A 17,014-nucleotide genomic window follows, 5' to 3' on the forward strand; every position below is an offset into this window, starting at 1 on the left:
TTCCTAGTACTATGTTACGTGGCGGATCAGGCGGAGAGGGGCGGGGCGAACGTCGGAAGGCAGTATTACCATTGGTTGGCATAATTACTGAGCATGTTGATGACGTAGAGCAGCACTAATTGTCATACGCCGGAAGTAAATGGCTGGAACAGATGACAAAACTTCCGCTTTGCCCTGTCCCTCCCTTCTCCCTTCCTCTTCCGGTGACGGCAGCACCAGGTATGGCTGCTTTTCAATATATCGCTGTCCGGTGAAGTTGTAGCGTGGCCTGTAGAGCTCTGTCTCTGCCTATACTGCATCACTGTTGTGTGTTTCACAGATCTCATCATAAGATACTATTGGCGTTGCTTTTAATAACCACTTTACATTACATGCTGGATTGCTGACAGATCAGCAATGTGTTAGCGTCACACATAGTCAGTCAGTATTGTATGTCACTTTTATTTGGTTCTTCAAGTAGATATTGTATGTAGAACTACATCTAAAATCCCAAACATGTAGGGTCACATTCTATTTACTTTTTCTCCTCGGAGATAACTTTTCAACTTTTTTAAAATAACTTTTCAGCACTATACAATTGAAAAAGTACCAAAAAGTAAATGGTTCTGTTCAATTTATTTTGAGTGTTTTCTTGCCTGTTGGTGGCTTAGAATTAGAGATGTTGCGAACTGTTCGCTCGGCGAACATCTCTGGGGCTTTTACTACTTCCGGGTCGCTCTGACCCGGAGTATTATGCCTGCGCTGCCCGGCAAAGCGCGTCCTAGATCGCGCTCCTGTTGCCGGGCACTCTGCGCATGTGCGTGACGTCATTCATGACGTCACGCACATGCGCAGAGAGTGCCCGGCAACAGGAGCGCGATCTAGGACGCGCTTTGCCGGGCAGCGCAGGCGTACTACTCCGGGTCAGAGCGACCCGGAAGTAGTAAAAGCCCCATGCTTTCAGTGATGTTCGCCAGCGAACGGTTCGGGAACCGTTCGCTACATCTCTACTTAGAATGCATTTTATTGACAAGTTGCTAAGATGTCACCTAGGAGAAAGCTCAGGAGAAAATGTTAATTGCAGGGGCCATCGCGATTAGCTCCTGATCATCGCTGGCCGATCGTAGTGATCACTATCGGTAGCGGCAGTCTGAGGGGAAGAAGAGGACCGGGACTCACCTTCCTGACGTTCCCCCGGTGATCGTCGCTCCCCTCCGACCTGTTTGACATCCCCATTTGCTCTGCCTTCAGTGTCGTGTCCCGGCTTGATGACAATATCAAGCCATGACCCAGAACTTAACGATAGTGCGAGCGGGGATGTCAACCAGAGCGTAGGTGGGCTAGAGCTGCTCATCGCTGGAGCCTGGGAGATGTGAAGGCTGCTGGCAATATGGGGGACACCATGGCTAGCTATCTACACTGGGGATCTGGCTGCCTGCCCCCCCAATGCACCCCCCTCATGTAAAACGGACTGGTCCTAATGGGGGGTTAGGCAGCCGGCCCCCAGAAAGGGTTAATTTTGCATGCAGTTTTCCATATTGATATGCAAACATTTTTCCAGGACCCTGTGTCCGCTTTATCTTCCAGTATACTGCAGTGGACAAGTTTTTGTTTTTTTCGCACACTAATGTGCATGGTGTCCAAATGATGCATGTGAAAATACACATGAGATATTAGTACATACAGGTAGGTGTAAAGTCACCCAGAGACACTGAGATAATATGAATAGAAAATTCAGTTGATAAGCAAAATTAGAAGGAACGAAAACCTTGGGGTGGTCAGATTTAGAAGTTATCAAGGTTAATAAGGAATTTTCATATTGAAGATTAAGCTAATTTTTGTCAGGCTGATTTTGCTGTCTGTGTCCCCGTTGCGGAGATTTCAGGAAGTGAAGGAAGCAATAAATGAGTTTTTCTAAATATAACCCACACTGGAAGTAAAAGTTAGTTCAGTGTTCTCCCCAGAAATTTTTTCCAGCCGGGTGGCATGAAAAAGTAGCCGGGTGGGGCACAACAGGGGGAATGCAGGGCCGTGTAAGCTTTGCTGACAGCATAGCAGAAGGAGGAAACGAGCCGATATCAGCCGGGTGCTTACCAAAATTAGCCGGATGGAGGCCTGGGGAAAACACTGAGCCTCCATATGACTCTTGCTTTATTGCTAGGTACAGAGATGCTAGGTGAGATTTTCTGCCCGATTTACTGTCAGAACGATTATTTCCAACATGTCCGATCTGCTTTCTGATCAATTGCCGAGCATTTTCCGATCGATTTCCGTTCACTTCAATAGGAAATTGATCGGAAATTGCTCGAAAATCGATCAGAACGCAGATCGGTCATGTTTGAAATAATGGATCTGACTGTAAATCAGCCGGAAAATCTGTGTGTACCCAGTATTATATATGCACCATCTGTCTTAAAGTGAACCTGCCAAGTCAAAACCAGGAAAAACGGTTGTTTGATTGTTTTCAATGTGCTATTACAGTGCCTTTTGTTTGCGTTTGAAAAAAACAAAACAAAAATAGGCTTGATTTGCAGTACACAAATCCGGTTCACAGTGCAGGTGAAACAGACATCATATTGTTATACGTATTGGGCATCATTAATGGTTCCGATCAACCACTATTGTTCCGTCAATGTTTTTTGGGGTTGGTTCCTCTACCAATCATCTGATTGGTAAGGTTTTCATTATTTGTGGACCCCATTGTTGTGGAACCACAAGGCTCAGCATGTCCTACAGATTTAATTGAGAAGCTGCAAATTCACACATAGGTATGAACTGGTTTTTTTTTGAGAAAATGCAAAGCTCAGCATGGTTTGAAAGGACATGCTGGCCCCTTGAGATTCCAGAGATTAGTGTATCCTAAGGGTTAAAAAAGAGGGGGTGGGAATACACTTCAGGACAGAGCTTTATGTGTGCAAGCTGACCTAAGGTCACAGCTTTTTTTTTTGCCTGTACCTATCAGATCAGACTGCTTTTTTTTTCCCTTTCAGCGCTGCTGTCTGTGTGCTGTTCTCTGGGCAACCAGGACATCCCGCTCTCTGCAGCGAGTGGAGATCTGCTCCATGCGTCTGACACCCGGGGGAGGAAGTGAGTGATTGCCTGCACTCCTCTCTTCAGTCTGACAAAAAAGTGCCGTAATTCAGAGATGAGAAAGTTAGTACGGCACGTAATTGTACAACAATTGTACGGTGGGGACTGGGGAGGGAGAGAGACAAGTGAGACAGCCATGAGGAGGAAAGGAGGCAATAAATACCAAGATTACAAAGCCAGACGGGCTGTAGTTTGCCCAGCTCTGCTTTTAGTCACACAGGCTCCAGCGTCCCTTCACGATCGTGCAAGCACAGACAGAGTGAGAGACTGCTTGCAACGTACCTCGTTCTAACTTCCTAGAAGAGCACTATGCAGTATAACAGATGGCCCCGCCTATTGCCATGCCGAGCCAATGAGTGTACGAGCCCGCCGGAAAGCGGGAGATCTCGTACGTAGAGGAGCTGAGCTTGCTGGGCACAGAGGAGTCAGCGCTGAGTGCAGAGAACAGCGCTGGCTTTTCTAATATGCAAAATAGCAGCCGGGCGGGGCCTTAATTCACCCGGGCGGCGCGCCCACTTAATTGATCCTGGGGAGAACACTGCAGTTGTAAAGGAAACCTGTAACTTAAAAAATATATAAAAGTTAGATACGTCACCCACATGCGCAGTAGAGCCCGGAGGACGTCCGATGACGTCAGAGCGCCGGCGTGGGACGCAGACGTTCCGGGCCTTGGAGCGCAGAAGAGCCCGACCTGGCAGCCGGCCTGGCCAGGTCGGGCGCGCCACCGGAGACCACCGGGAGCCTGCGGAGCGGCGGCGAGGGCACCTCCTGCCTGCCACGGGCTGGAGGAAGCCCCAGGTAAGTGGAATTTGATTTTTATTTTTTACCCACCCTCCCTGAACCTTCCCTTTAAGCCAGCACCTATTCAGTAGGAGACCTTATGCAAGTCTCTTTAACAATGCTACTGCCTATAGAGCGCGTCCTAAGGGCTGCTGCTCTGGCGCTTTGAGTCCGCCAGGAGAAAAGCGCAATATAAATGTTATTTGTCTTGTCTTATCTTGATAAATTCAAGGCTTTGCCCAGAAAGAAGGGAGCCTGAGTTATAAAATGACACATTCAACTTAGTCCTCTCTTGGTACAGCATAGTTGCAGCTATTTCTAGACCCTTCAAGTAAAAGTCCTTCGGTTGGTTGGGCCTCAAACCAGCTCTCAGCAGCATGTTTGACTTCCAAAATGTCATCAAAACTTTGCCCCTTCCGATTTATCTTCAAAATTGGGAAAGGATAAAAGTCTGAAGGTGCCAGGTCAGGTGAGTAAAGGGGGTGGTGGCCAATTGGAAAGCCACACAGTTGGCCGTGTGCGAATATGTATTGCATCAGGGCTGTGGAGTCGGTACAAAAACCTTCCGACTTCTCAGTTTATGAAATCTCCAAATCCGAGTACCCAAAATTGCTACGACTCCGACTCCACAGCCCTGTCTTGCATAAAACTGTTCTTTTTGGTCAACTTTCCATGGCGTTTCATCTTGATTTCCTCCTTCAGCTAATCTAGGAAGTTAGCTTAATACTAGAGCCGTGAGGTAGGCAGTCCACCAACAGAATATAAACTTTGTCCCAGAAAACTGACGCCATTATTTTGGTCTGGAGTGTGTAACTTCTTTCGCTGCAGGGAGTCGCAGTGGCTCTAATCTTTTGTGCACGTCTAAGATAGCGGTGATAACAAACCCAGCATGCTCCTGTAAGATGTCCAGTATCTGTACTATCCTTTTTGTGGATATTCGCCAGTCCTCAATCAGCTCATGGACAGCCTTGCAAGTTGCTGGGTCAGTCAAGGTTAAACAGTGAAATGCCCAGTCTTAAAACAAGATACCCAGGTTTTGACAGTGCTGTAGGAAGGACACTTCTTCCCCAGTGTTTGACATCTCAGTGTGAATGACCTTTGCTGACTTTCCCTGAAGAAACAAAAACTTTGACGGACCGTACTCCAACGACTTGATACTTATTCCTCTCCATTGCAGCTTTTTACTAAATGAAAAACAGTTTTAAGAATCACAAACACCTGACACATTGCCTGGCTGTCCTGCTGATCATGTGCCTCTAATACCTTCTGCTGGGAAAACACACTGCGTTTCTGCAGCAGATAGATGTGTTCGATAGATAATTTCCGACATGTCTAATCTCACGTTCAATCGTTTTGCTGCTCCATTTCTGATAGAAGTGAATGGAAAAAGATAAGAAAAATGAGCAGAAGATAAGCAAATCGAGTGGAGAATCCAGCCGCAAAAATTATCGAACGGAGAATCGAGCAGCAGAAACACATCATGTATTCCTAGCATTAGGTCAGAGACCCTGAACAAGCATGCTGATCAGATGTCTGACAAGATTAGCTGCATGCTTTGTTTCAGGTGTGTGATTAGATCCTACTGACTAGAAAGATCAGCAAGATAGCCAGGCAACTGGTATTATTTGTAAGGAAATAAATATGGTTGCTTCCATGGCTCTCACACCCCAGGTTCCTTTTTTTAAAGCTTCATGGTTTATGTCTAATAAAACAATAAGCTATTCAGGAGGTGCTGGTTTATCGACTTGTTCTGATTTTTTTTTTTTTTTTTTTTTATTAACCATTTGGCTTTTTTACTCTATAGATATCAGACATGGCCCCACGCCTGACCTACCGTCGTAGGCTGTCCTACAATACGACTTCAAACAAGACCCGGTTGTAAGTATGAAACTATTCATTCTGCATCATTATTATTTTGTCTGATACAGATGGTCTATGAGATGCTAATGTTTCTGGCTTGGGTGCCGATTGTGTTCAGCTTGAAATGGATAGTGCAGTTAATTAGCTCGATTTCAAGCTGTATACAGTATAATGTCCTTATAGTAAACTCCAAGGGACCAGGAAAAGTGGTTTACTATATCAGAATTTGCCCTATAAATGGCCCATCATGCCCTGGTACATTCTCCTGCAAAGGAGCAACTTTGACCTGCCATTGGAGGTACAGTACAAGCGCTTGCACATTTGGTGTTCTACAAGTTTAAGTATACCTTTTATGGCCAGGATGGACAGATCATTAGTACAGTATCCAGGGGTCCTTACAAATTGCCGTTACTGAATTGAGGTGGCCACTCGTTTCCTGTGTAGGGCTCTGGTACCTCTGTAGGTGGGACTTGCAGCACAAGTCCTGCAAAACTTTCTGCTCACACTTGAGCCAATCATGAAGCCTGTCTTCAAAATTCAGCCAATCATAATAAGCCACTCGCATCTGTAATCCGAGTGCCTCTGATACCTCCGAGGTTAGGACTTAGCACTGTTCTCTCCACTCACCTTCGTTTTGCAGCGAGTAGGTCCACTCTGATCTGCACTACAAGTGAAATTGCCCTCCACACGCTACCAGGAGCGTCATCGCTTACAAGGGAAAGATACCTGGGAGTGTGTACAATCTTGCTTGAGGACAGTGATGATACTTTTATCGGTGATTGCAAAGTGGAACCACTGCCTCCTCTTTTGTTCATGTTCACATTATTCCTAATTTTCCCCAGGCTGCTTATTTGTACAGTACTGTATATCCAGCGCCGGGGACATTCTTCTCGTCTTACAAATGTTGTTAGGCATCAACTCACTTGCAACCAGCCTGAAAGAGCAGCCGACCTTGGGTTTTACACTGATATACGATGCATGCTCCACCCACTGTTTACTATATCCAGAGTCAGTGTCACATAGGTGCCAAAAACATGTTCACTATTAAGAAGTTTTATTAGATTTTATGTAACAAATTCTTTTTATGTAGGTCACGAACTCCAGGAAACAGAATTGTTTACCTGTACACCAAGAAAGTTGGCAAAGCCCCTAAATCAGGATGCGGCATCTGCCCAGGAAGACTCCGTGGTGTAAGTGTGTCTTCTACTTTTTACATCAGTCTTAGTGCCAGCACTACGGACTGATAAGCAAATAAGAGGCTTTGTCAGGGATGTAACATTGCAGAGCGGCAGTACATAAGAAAGTGTTAGTGGTGTCTCTAGCTCATGATAGAGCCAAATGAGCCTTTGCTCCCGCTGGCTATCTTCCACGTGTATGTATGCCATTCCAGGCCACACCACAACCCTCACACCTATTGAGGGGGTGATAGTGGTCACCACAGAAGCCACCCCCACAGCAGAGTAGCAGATAATAAAGAGTGCTGAAATGGGGGACAAGGGATGCCCTGGCGGCCAGCATGAGCTTGGGATTAGGAAACACTACATAATTTTAAAGAATATTTTTAATCCAGGTTTGCTTTAATGAGGCTTATATCAGATACCATGTATAGTTTTTAAAGTTTCTTGAAATTTTGGTACGTTAATTCAAAGATTTTGTCAGTAGCAATAACATGGGTTTACAGTTTCCCATTCTTTTAAAGCGCATCCGAGATTAAAAAAAAAACTTACTATAACAAGTAACTTGTCTATATATCTTATTTACATAGTTTACACAGCAAATCTAGCTGCAAACAGCTTTAATAGAAAATTATTATTTCTTCCTGTGATACAATGACAGCTGCCATGTTCTGTTTCTCACATTGTCACAGGCTGAGGACTGGCGATGCTATTAGCTTGCCTGTGTGTAAATTCACTCCCTTCTCCTCCTCCCCCTCTGCCTCTGAAATCAATGACTAGTAACCTCCTCCTCCTCCTGCCCAGACTGAGCTCCCATAAGCCCTTGCTACAGTGCCAAGACACAAAAGGAGCTATGGGCGAGGTGTGTTTAGTTTTATAGGGAATTAGGGTATTCAAACAAAAAAAGTATTTGGCTGGAGGAATGTCCTATAAACTATATGAAAGGAACACAATTATGCAATGAGTAAAAGTTTCTCTGATCCACTTTCAAGCAAAGCATGCATAGGGACAGTATATAAACAAAGGCATTCTGGAAGATAATAGGTCCTAATCTAAACTAAAGTTACTTACACTTGCTATATTAAATTTAGCAGGGGAGTTGAGTGTGTGTACAGGAATCCTTTGAGCTCATTTTTAAAGTTCTGGAATGCTTGATCTTTAAATAATGGTGATTCTCGAGCCCAATGTTTCCCCCCATATCTCTCCCATCGGAAGCTGTCCCATCGTGTGTCACATCATTGTTTTTTTTTTTTAAGAAAGCCCAAGATGGGCTAAAAAAAGAAAAGCTACCTGATCCGTGCGGTTGAGCGGATCAAACTGCTGCTCCCGTGGGCCGCAATGGCTCACTTTCATGACCTCTGGGTCACGGTGCTGCACTGAGAGACTGTGTGTCTCTCATAGCGTGCAGGGAGGCGGGGGCGGAGCAGCCAGGGGAGAGAGTTGCCCAGTGGTAGCTCAGGAAACTCTGCAGGAATGCCCCTGGTGGGCGTTTTGAACAGGCAATTCTTCTCCCCTATGTTTACCTTCCGAGTTGGCGACAAATCTTGTCGCTAAACTTGGGGGAGGCTATAGCGCAGCTGTTGGGGGACACAGAGCCATGTCATAAAGCAGACAACATCCCTCTGTGTGGTCCCATTTGCCTTTCACTGGTTTTGTAGAACAGTCAGGCAGATTTATTAGAACCAGTGCAAGAAAACTGGAGCAGAACAAATGCAAAAATGGAACTGAGGTCCAGATCAAGGATTCTGATGGTTGCTCTGAGCAGCTGCTCCACTTCTGCATGTGTTTTGCACCATTTCTCCATGCATTAGTTTTGATAAATTAGACCCAGTGTTCTTAAAGTGTAGCTGAGATGGGGGCCCCTTTAAAACTTTATACATACCTGGGCATTCCTCCAGCCCCTTCCAGCCTGAGCGCTCCCTCGTTATCCTCAGCTGCCTTCTTCTTCCTCGCCTGCAAATGGCCCCAGAAAATCCTCCAGTCGGCGCAGACGCAGTCCGGCCAGGCACACTCCCCTGTCTTGCTCTCGTCTCAGGGAGCTTTTTGAGCCTGTGCAGCGTGCAGGCGCAGAATGCTTCAGGCGACATGAACACATCCGCGCTAGCGCAGTTGACCCCCGCCAGAGGACTTTCCGGGATAAATTGTGGACGAACAGTGAGTCGGAAGAGGACAGCTTGAGACGAGGTGGCTGGAGGAAGTCCCAGGTATGTATATTTTGTCTTTCTTCGCCCATCTCTGGTTCCCTTTAAAGATAATCTGAAGTCTCATTAAGCCGCATCCCCGCGGCTGAAATCTAACTGAATCCCCACTAACTCGCCCTCGCAAAATCCACAACTTTTTTGGTCGTGGATTTTGATGCCCTGTGCGCTTTCGTGAGAGGCAGAGCTTTCAGCTGCAACTCTGCCTCTACAGGCATCTATAAGCACATATCTCCGCCTCTCCCCGCCCCTCAGTGAAGGAAGACTGAGAGGGGCAGGCAGAGACGGAGATGTATGCTGGTAGAGGCAGAGCTGCAGCTGATTTAGCCGTGGGATGCAGCGTTTTAGGGCAATCATGTTGAAGACATTTTTAATATAAAAACTTGATTTTAATGAGACTCCAGAGTCTCTCTTTAAGTGTTTAACATATAGTTTAATCATTTGTAATTGTTTTATAGATGAGGCACTTTTAGTCAGTCTGTTATACAATGAGAGGTCAAGCCAATTCTTGTTCAAGTGGAACATTATTTGAAGGTGGCCAGATTCTTTATCTAAGGCTGAATGTCTAATTCGCTGGTAATGTATTTTCAGATCCGAGCAGTCAGACCTAAGGTGCTCATGAGGCTGTCAAAGACCAAGAAGCATGTCAGCAGAGCTTATGGTGGATCCATGTGTGCTAAATGTGTTCGTGACAGGTAACTGCTTTTCTTGATGTTTGGGGTTTTATTTTGTGAGTTACAAGTGCTTTGATGTTCTGTAAAGATGGCTTCCCAGGTTGGCTCATTAATTTTCTGTTTTGGAATAAATGCATGCCATTAAACATAGTTAATAGTTTGGTTCCCAGGAAGTTTGTGATCCTTTTTTAGGCCACATTCACACTTAAAAGCGCAAAACGCCGGCAATTACCGACGGTGTTTTGCGGGAGTGATTTTTCCGCAATTACATGCGGGAAAATCACTGGACACTGCAGCGATTTTTCCACGATCGAGTTTAGCGCTTCTATAGCACTGAAACGCAATCGCCGGGAAATCGCCTGAAAATGGTGCAGGCTATGCGTTTGGCGATTTGCGTTAATCGCAAATCGCCAAAGAAAGAACGGGCCGTAGGGTTTTATAGCACAAGCGCTTTATAAAGCGCTTGAACGTTTTGCCGAAATCGTCAGCAAAATGCTCTAGTGTGAATGGGCCCTTCATAGTCATTGCTGACTTTTCTTTTTTACTGATAGTGTCCTCATGTTATGTGACATTTACTATATGGCCTGGAACCCACTGAAATCAGCAAACGCGAAACGCTACCGCTAGCGTTTTGTCTGAGCGGTTTGCAAGCGGATTCATGCGCGTGTTCGGTCGCGTTTTGCAACATTGTATTTTTTTGCTCAGCGGTTGCGTAGCGTTTTGCGTTTCGCATTTTTATCCTGAATGGTCCTGTGAATTATTTTTCATTTTGTTAGTGTGCTGAACCGCAAAACGCTAGCAAAACCGCTCAGTTTAGGTTTTGCTGAGCGTTTCCGCTAGCGTTTCAATACTTTACATTGAAGCGCTAACGCTCCAAAAATGCTGCACGTCCTGCGTTTGCGTTTCTGGGAAACGCAAACGCTCCTGTGGAAGTTGCCCTATCCATTAACATTGGCCCAGCGTTTTGGCAAAGTGCTAGCGTATCGCAGCGGTGCCAAAACGCTGCCAAAAGCGCTCCTGTGGGTTCCAGCCCTATATGTTATACGCTATAGCAGCATAGAGGGTGATATAGCGGCTGGGAACGCGGAGAATCACTCGCGTTCCCAGCCTGTCGGCGGCTGTCGCCGAACCCGGAAGTAGCCGCCGGCGGGGACAGGAGGATCGGAGCGAGGCTGCGAGGGCACCATACTGCTTCAGGGGGCTGAGGGATGCCCCAGGTGAGTAAAACTCATTTTTTTATTTTGACTTAAGTATCCCTTTAATCAGTTGCTCTCAGTTAAAGCGGAAAGAAAACTGATTTTCAAAGTAATGCCCATGTTTTCCTATGGTATCTTTCACACTTAACGCGTTTTAACTGAAATCTTTGTCACAATGTACTGCTATGGAAAAAAACGTGTACCAGCGCACACTAACGCACCAACTGATTAAGTGTAAACGGGGCCTTAGTCAGGGATGTGACCAAGAACCCGACAGTCACTCTGTCAGAGCTCTAGAGGTCCTCTGTGGAGAGAGGAGGACCTTCCAGAAGGACAACCATCTCTGCAGCAATCCACCAATCAGGCCTGTATGGTAGAGTGGAATTGGTAGAGTGGCTGACAGAAGCCGCTCCTTAGTAAAAGGCACGTGGCAGCCCACTTGGAATTTTCCAAAAGGCACCTGAAGGTCTCTCAGCCCATGAGAAACGCATTTCTCTGGTCTGATGAGACAGTTTGAACTCTTTGGTGTGAATGCCAGGCGTCGTGTGGAGGAAACCAAGCACTGCTCATCACCTAATACCATCCCTATAGTGAAGCATGGTGGTGGCTACAGCAGACTAGGGTAACAGTTCATCTTTCAGTAGGACAATGACTATAACCACACAGCCAAGAGATCAATGTGTGGCTTCAGGACAACTCTGTGAATGTCCTTGAATGGTCCTGCCAGAGCCCAAACTTTAATCCGATTGAACATCTCCAGAGAGATCTTAAAATGGCTGTGCGCTTTTTTTTTTTTTTTGCTATTTCCTTCCCCATCCAACCAATGGAGCTTTAGAGGTGCTGCTAAGAGGAATGGGCGGAACTGCCCAAGAATAGGTGTGCCAAGCTTGTGGCATCATATTCAAAAATACTTGAGGCTGTAATTGCTGCCAAAGGTACATCAGCTAAGTATTGTGCAAAAGCTGTGAATACATGGGATTTCTCTTTTTTTTTTTTTTTTTTTTTTTTTTATAATAAATTTGCCAAAACCTCAAGTATACTTTTTTATGTTATCATTATGAGGTGTTGAATTCTGAGGAAAAAATAAATTTATTACATAATGTGGAAAAAGTGATGCACTTTGTTTACTTTCCAGATGCACTGTAGACCAATAAAGGGACCCTGAGCTCTGATTAAAAATAAAATTCGGACTTACCTGGGGCTTCCTTCAGCCCCCTTAACCCGCGAGGTCCCCCTCTATCGTCCTCGTCCCGGCTTCGGTAATCCAGCGACTTCTGCTGAAGTTGCCTGTGCATGCCTCTGCTGCGCATGTTTTCACTCCGGCCCCCGTAAGAGCCCTGCGCATGCACGGTTCTCTAAGACTGAACCGCCCATGCACTGGACTCTTAGCTCGGCCAGGGTGATGACGCGCGGTGGGGGATTACCAAAGCTGGGACCAGGAGGACGCTGGAGGACCTCGTGGGCTACTGGGGAGCTGGAGTATGCCCCAGGTAAGTCCAAATTTTATTTTTATGTAGCGCTGAGTGTCCCTTTAATATAATCCCTTGTTCTTCTCTTAAGAATAACTTTTCAGCACTCTGTATAATTTTGGCAGTACTTTCGCACCTACTTTTTGAAAAACAGAGTATTTTCTTGCTGGTGCTTTAAAGTAAACCTGTGATGGGCAAAGTGAAAGACTTTATATTTACCAGGGGGCTTCCCCCAGATCCATAAGCAACGCTGAGTCCCTCACTGTCCTACCGAGTACCTCAGTTCTCCGGCTACTGGTCACAGTAACTGGCTCAACCGAACCCGCCGTCGAGCTTTTCTGGGTATGCGTGGAGGGGCCCTGCATGCGCAGAAGAGCTGACTGACGCGATTGGGCCAGATTACCAGGACTGATAGCAGAACGGAGGCACTTGGAAGGACAGTGATGGACTCGGCATTGTTTATGGGGCTGGATGAAGCCTCGGGTAAATATAAAATCTTTCACTTTGCCCATCACAGGTACACTTAAATAGGCATTTAATTTAGGTGTAAATATCACCTAGGAGAAAATGTAGTAGAAAAGGGTAATTGAATAAGGACCATACAGTTTCAACTGAAGAAAGCTTCACATGCTCAGCATCTGCTTCTCGTGTTTGTGATAGTTTTGCACTAAGATGAAGAAAAAAACCAAAACTGTTTTTTGGCTGACAAAATTCCTCTTTTACATAAAGTCTTGTATGTCTGCACTGTTCTGAGGAAGGGGACCCTGCGATGCCCCAAAACAAATGTCATCTTATGGTGTTTGACACATGAACTGAAGAATAAAACGGCATTTTTTTTTTTAAAAGACTGTTGTGCTAACCATACTCTTTACCTGCTTCCTTTTACAGAATCAAGCGTGCATTCCTTATTGAGGAACAGAAGATCGTTGTGAAAGTACTGAAGGCTCAAGCACAGAGCCAGAAGACAAAATAAAATCCTTTGTAATGCTCACTTCTGAATAAATATTCTTGGTGTAAATATTGTCACAAGCTGTGTGAATTTTCTGTTACAAAACATTGTTGGATGATAACTGCTTTGAGGAGCTGTCAGTCAGGCAGGGAACACTTGTCTTTCCATTTACTGCTTGCGTTTTTCTGTGTGTGTTTTCTACACCAAGTGAGTTTTTGTGCAGAAAAATGTGCACCGTTTTTCACAGCAGCCAAAGTAATTGATAGAGAAAACTGACAAAATGTGTAGCTTGCAGAATGTCAGGTGCCCCTTCTAAACTGTAAATGTACTGTAGATTATTTTTCTTCGTGTGTAGCTGTCACAGTAGGTATTCTAGTTTGCTGCCTGAAAATCAAGCTGAGTCAATCTCAGGATTTGGCCCCAACACAGTTCATGTTGAAATGCTATGACCTGGTCAGATCAGAATTTCACAAAACAGTCAACTGTTCCTTGCAAGCAAGAAACAAAAACAAAACTAAGAACTCCCAACTTTAAGCCATGCTTTCAGGAAAAAACCTCTTTGTTCCCCTACAATCTGGCTTCTAGAAACACCACATGGTAAGAGACAGAGGTGAGCATTCCATCCTGATGCCAGATACCCACTAGGAGCGATTTTTCTGAGTGATTTGTGATTCGAAAACCTCTTGATGATGTAATGCTATGGTTGTGATCCCACTACAGCGATGCGACTTTATAAAAATCCCCCATAGCAGTGCATTAGCAAGAGCTTTTTGAAATCGCTACCTATTAGAAATCACTCCTAGCGGGTTTCTGGCCTGATACTGTTTGGTCTCTTAAAAAGGAACTAAGGTGTGAGACCTGCGGAAGCTGCCATATTTATTTCATTTTAACCTCCCTAGTGGTGCATTTCTGTCTGGAATTATGAGTCAAAAGCGGTACATTGTTTTTCAAGAATTTTGGGCCTCCCAATTCTAAAGTCTTAACTCGCCAAAATATGTCAGAATAAAAGCTTGGTACACATTATGCATATAAATAAGACTAGAACACAAATTTGATCAAATAATTGAATTTATCAATCTGAAAAAAATTAGAAAACTGTACAAGATAGCAGATTTGTATACACTATGTACATGTATATCTAGTACACCTCTCGTGTATGATATATTTTAAAGCCGGGAACTGCAACAGTCCAACATTACAGTCAGGGCGGTAAATGCATGCCTCCTTCCTGACTTTTTTCCCTTGTCAGTCTTGGAGCAACAAACCACATGTCCTGTACGGTGTAGACTTTTTGGGAGTGGGGAATATGTATTCCCGGGAAGTGGCGACCAGTGAGTCGCTCCGGATTAACAATATAGGAGTCCCGGCGCCCCGTTCTGACATCCGCTGCAGTGTGGTACCTCAAGCAGATACACTTGCACATCCTCCATATGTAGCCCGCATGTGTAATTGGCCTTTCACTGTGCTGCTTGAACAGAATGTAGCTATTCCAGAGAGACTGCTCCAGGAGGTGACGGAATATTTTTTGTTTTTGTTGCTTGCGGACTGCAGTGTAGAAGGTCACCGCCTGGTCTGCTCTGTCCACTCCACCCATCGTCAGATTATAGTCCACCACGACTTGGGGTATCTTAACCTCTTTTACTCCTCTCGTTCGGGTGGGGACAGTGGAGGTATCGGGGACTGTGGAGAGGAGAGATACGTCTTTTTATCTCGCCAGCGGAGAGACAGCATCTTTCCCTTCTGCCAAGTAGTTATGTCCCCAGCTTTCAACTTCTGCTTCGCAAAAGCTGTTGGCATCTCCCGCCGGTTCGGCCTAACGGTGCCATAGGCATCAGTCCGATGTTTTATCAGCAACTCAAGAAAAGTTCCGGGTAGCTATAAAAGTTGTCAGTGGTGACGCAGTAGCCTTTGTCCAGTAGTGGCTCCACAAGGGACAGCACTGAAGAGGTTGCCACTCCATACTCGCTGAACCGGGGACTGAATTTGGTTCCCTTGCCGGTGTACAGAGCAGTGTTCCATATGTACCCAGTTGAAGACTCAGAGGGTGTAGGACTGTACTGGAGCCAGCTCAGCCTCCCCTTGTAGGCCATCAGGCTCTCGTCCACCGATATGTCCCTCTCTGGAATATAAGTTGTGCGGAAGTTGTCCACCACCATCTCATAAACTTCCCAAATCTTTTTTTAGTTTTGGAGCAGGGTGAGTGGACTCCTCAAAGGTGTCATTGTCCGCAAAATGGAGGAACTTCATGAGTGAAAACTGGTACTTGCTTATCACTGTACCAAAAAAAAAGGGGGTGGCTATCGTTTTGTTTGTGGTCCAATACCACTTCTGCAGGGGCTTTCCCACCACTCCCTGCAGAATGAGAAGGCCCAAGAAAAGCCACAGGTCCTCTTTAGTGACCGGCTCCCAGGTCCTGGTCCTTGAAAAGGGGCGTTGTGGAGCAACCAGCTGCTGGGAGGCATAGTGGTTAGTCTCCACCTCTAGCTTCTCGATAACCACATCAAAGAAGAGCTGCAGGTAGGCCAGGGGGTCATGCTCACACTCCTTCAAGCCAGGCTCCCTAGTAAAAGGGAAACGTGGAGGCGATGGCGGAGCCTGATACAGGTCGATGGGGCACCACACCCGGACATTACTGGCCTCAGTGGTGATGGAGCCACTATCGCTTTCGCAACCTGGGTCGGATGAGAGATCCCCAGGTGCGTCATTATCACTTGAGTCCGCCAGTGACTGCAGATCGCTGTCCTTCAACTCCACCAGCGATTCCGGAGTGAGACGCCTTCTGGAAGCAGACGCCATCATAAATGACAGGCAGGCAGAGGTTGGTGTAAACGGCAGGCAAAGGGTAGTCAAAGTCCAGGCAAAAATCGGCAACGGTAAATCCATCAATCAAGGGAGAAGGCAGAAAGAATAGTCCAGGCAAAAATCGTTAACGAGTTTTCAAATCAACTCACAGATCACAGAGATCAAACAGCCAGCAGCCAGCTTGCAGCCAATCAAATTATATGTTTGGTTGTTTTTTTTTCTCCCTCCCTTTCTCCCCCATGACCCCCCCATGTGGCCAATCACATAATTCATTTTATTTTTCTTCCTCCCTCCCCATGTGGCCAATGAAATGATTCATTATATATTTTTTTTCTCCCTCCCTGTCTCCACCATGTGGCCAATCACTCAGACAGGAAGTGACTACAGTGTGACCCTCACTGATAAGAAATTCCAACTATAAAGCACCTTCCTAGCAGAAAATGGCTTCTGAGAGCAAGAAAGAGATAAGAGGAATTTCTTATCAGTGAGGGTCACACTGTAGTCACTTCCTGTCTGAGTCAGGACTGAGTCAGCCTCTTACATACCTGATATTTAACTCTTTCAGGCAGATAAAGAAAAAAAAGGAACACAGCATAGTTATTTGTGTGCTAGGCACTGTACATATACGTCTATCTCATCATGTCACTTCGGGTATCCTTTAACAAAGCAACCCCACCATTTTGGAGCACTTTTTAAAAAGACTAACAACATTTTCAGCCTCATTTCTTGTATCCTATAAGTTCCTATACCTGTACTAATGTGGTTCGCATTACTGATGCCTTTTCTAGTTGCACTGTCTCTGTAATATATCTAATCTTTTGTCGAGCCAGGGAGGAATGTGC

General features: G+C 45.6%; 1 protein-coding gene across 2 annotated transcripts; it reads left to right on the forward strand.

The window, feature by feature from the left end:
- Positions 1-189: 189 nt before the first annotated feature.
- Positions 190-13,439, forward strand: RPL34 (ribosomal protein L34). Of its 2 annotated transcripts, none has more exons than XM_068231152.1 (5): positions 190-219; positions 5,654-5,727; positions 6,800-6,899; positions 9,674-9,777; positions 13,310-13,439. In XM_068231152.1, the coding sequence occupies exons 2-5, from the start codon at positions 5,663-5,665 to the stop codon at positions 13,392-13,394; spliced, it is 354 nt and encodes a 117-aa protein (XP_068087253.1). In that variant the 5' UTR covers positions 190-219; positions 5,654-5,662; the 3' UTR covers positions 13,395-13,439. The 2 variants fall into 2 exon arrangements, with proteins under 2 accessions (XP_068087253.1, XP_068087263.1); XM_068231162.1 differs by lacking the exon at positions 190-219 and adding an exon at positions 2,978-3,066.
- Positions 13,440-17,014: the final 3,575 nt, after the last annotated feature.

The sequence above is a fragment of the Hyperolius riggenbachi genome, chromosome 1, assembly GCF_040937935.1.
Source record: "Hyperolius riggenbachi isolate aHypRig1 chromosome 1, aHypRig1.pri, whole genome shotgun sequence".
In the NCBI taxonomy this organism is placed as follows: domain Eukaryota; kingdom Metazoa; phylum Chordata; class Amphibia; order Anura; family Hyperoliidae; genus Hyperolius; species Hyperolius riggenbachi.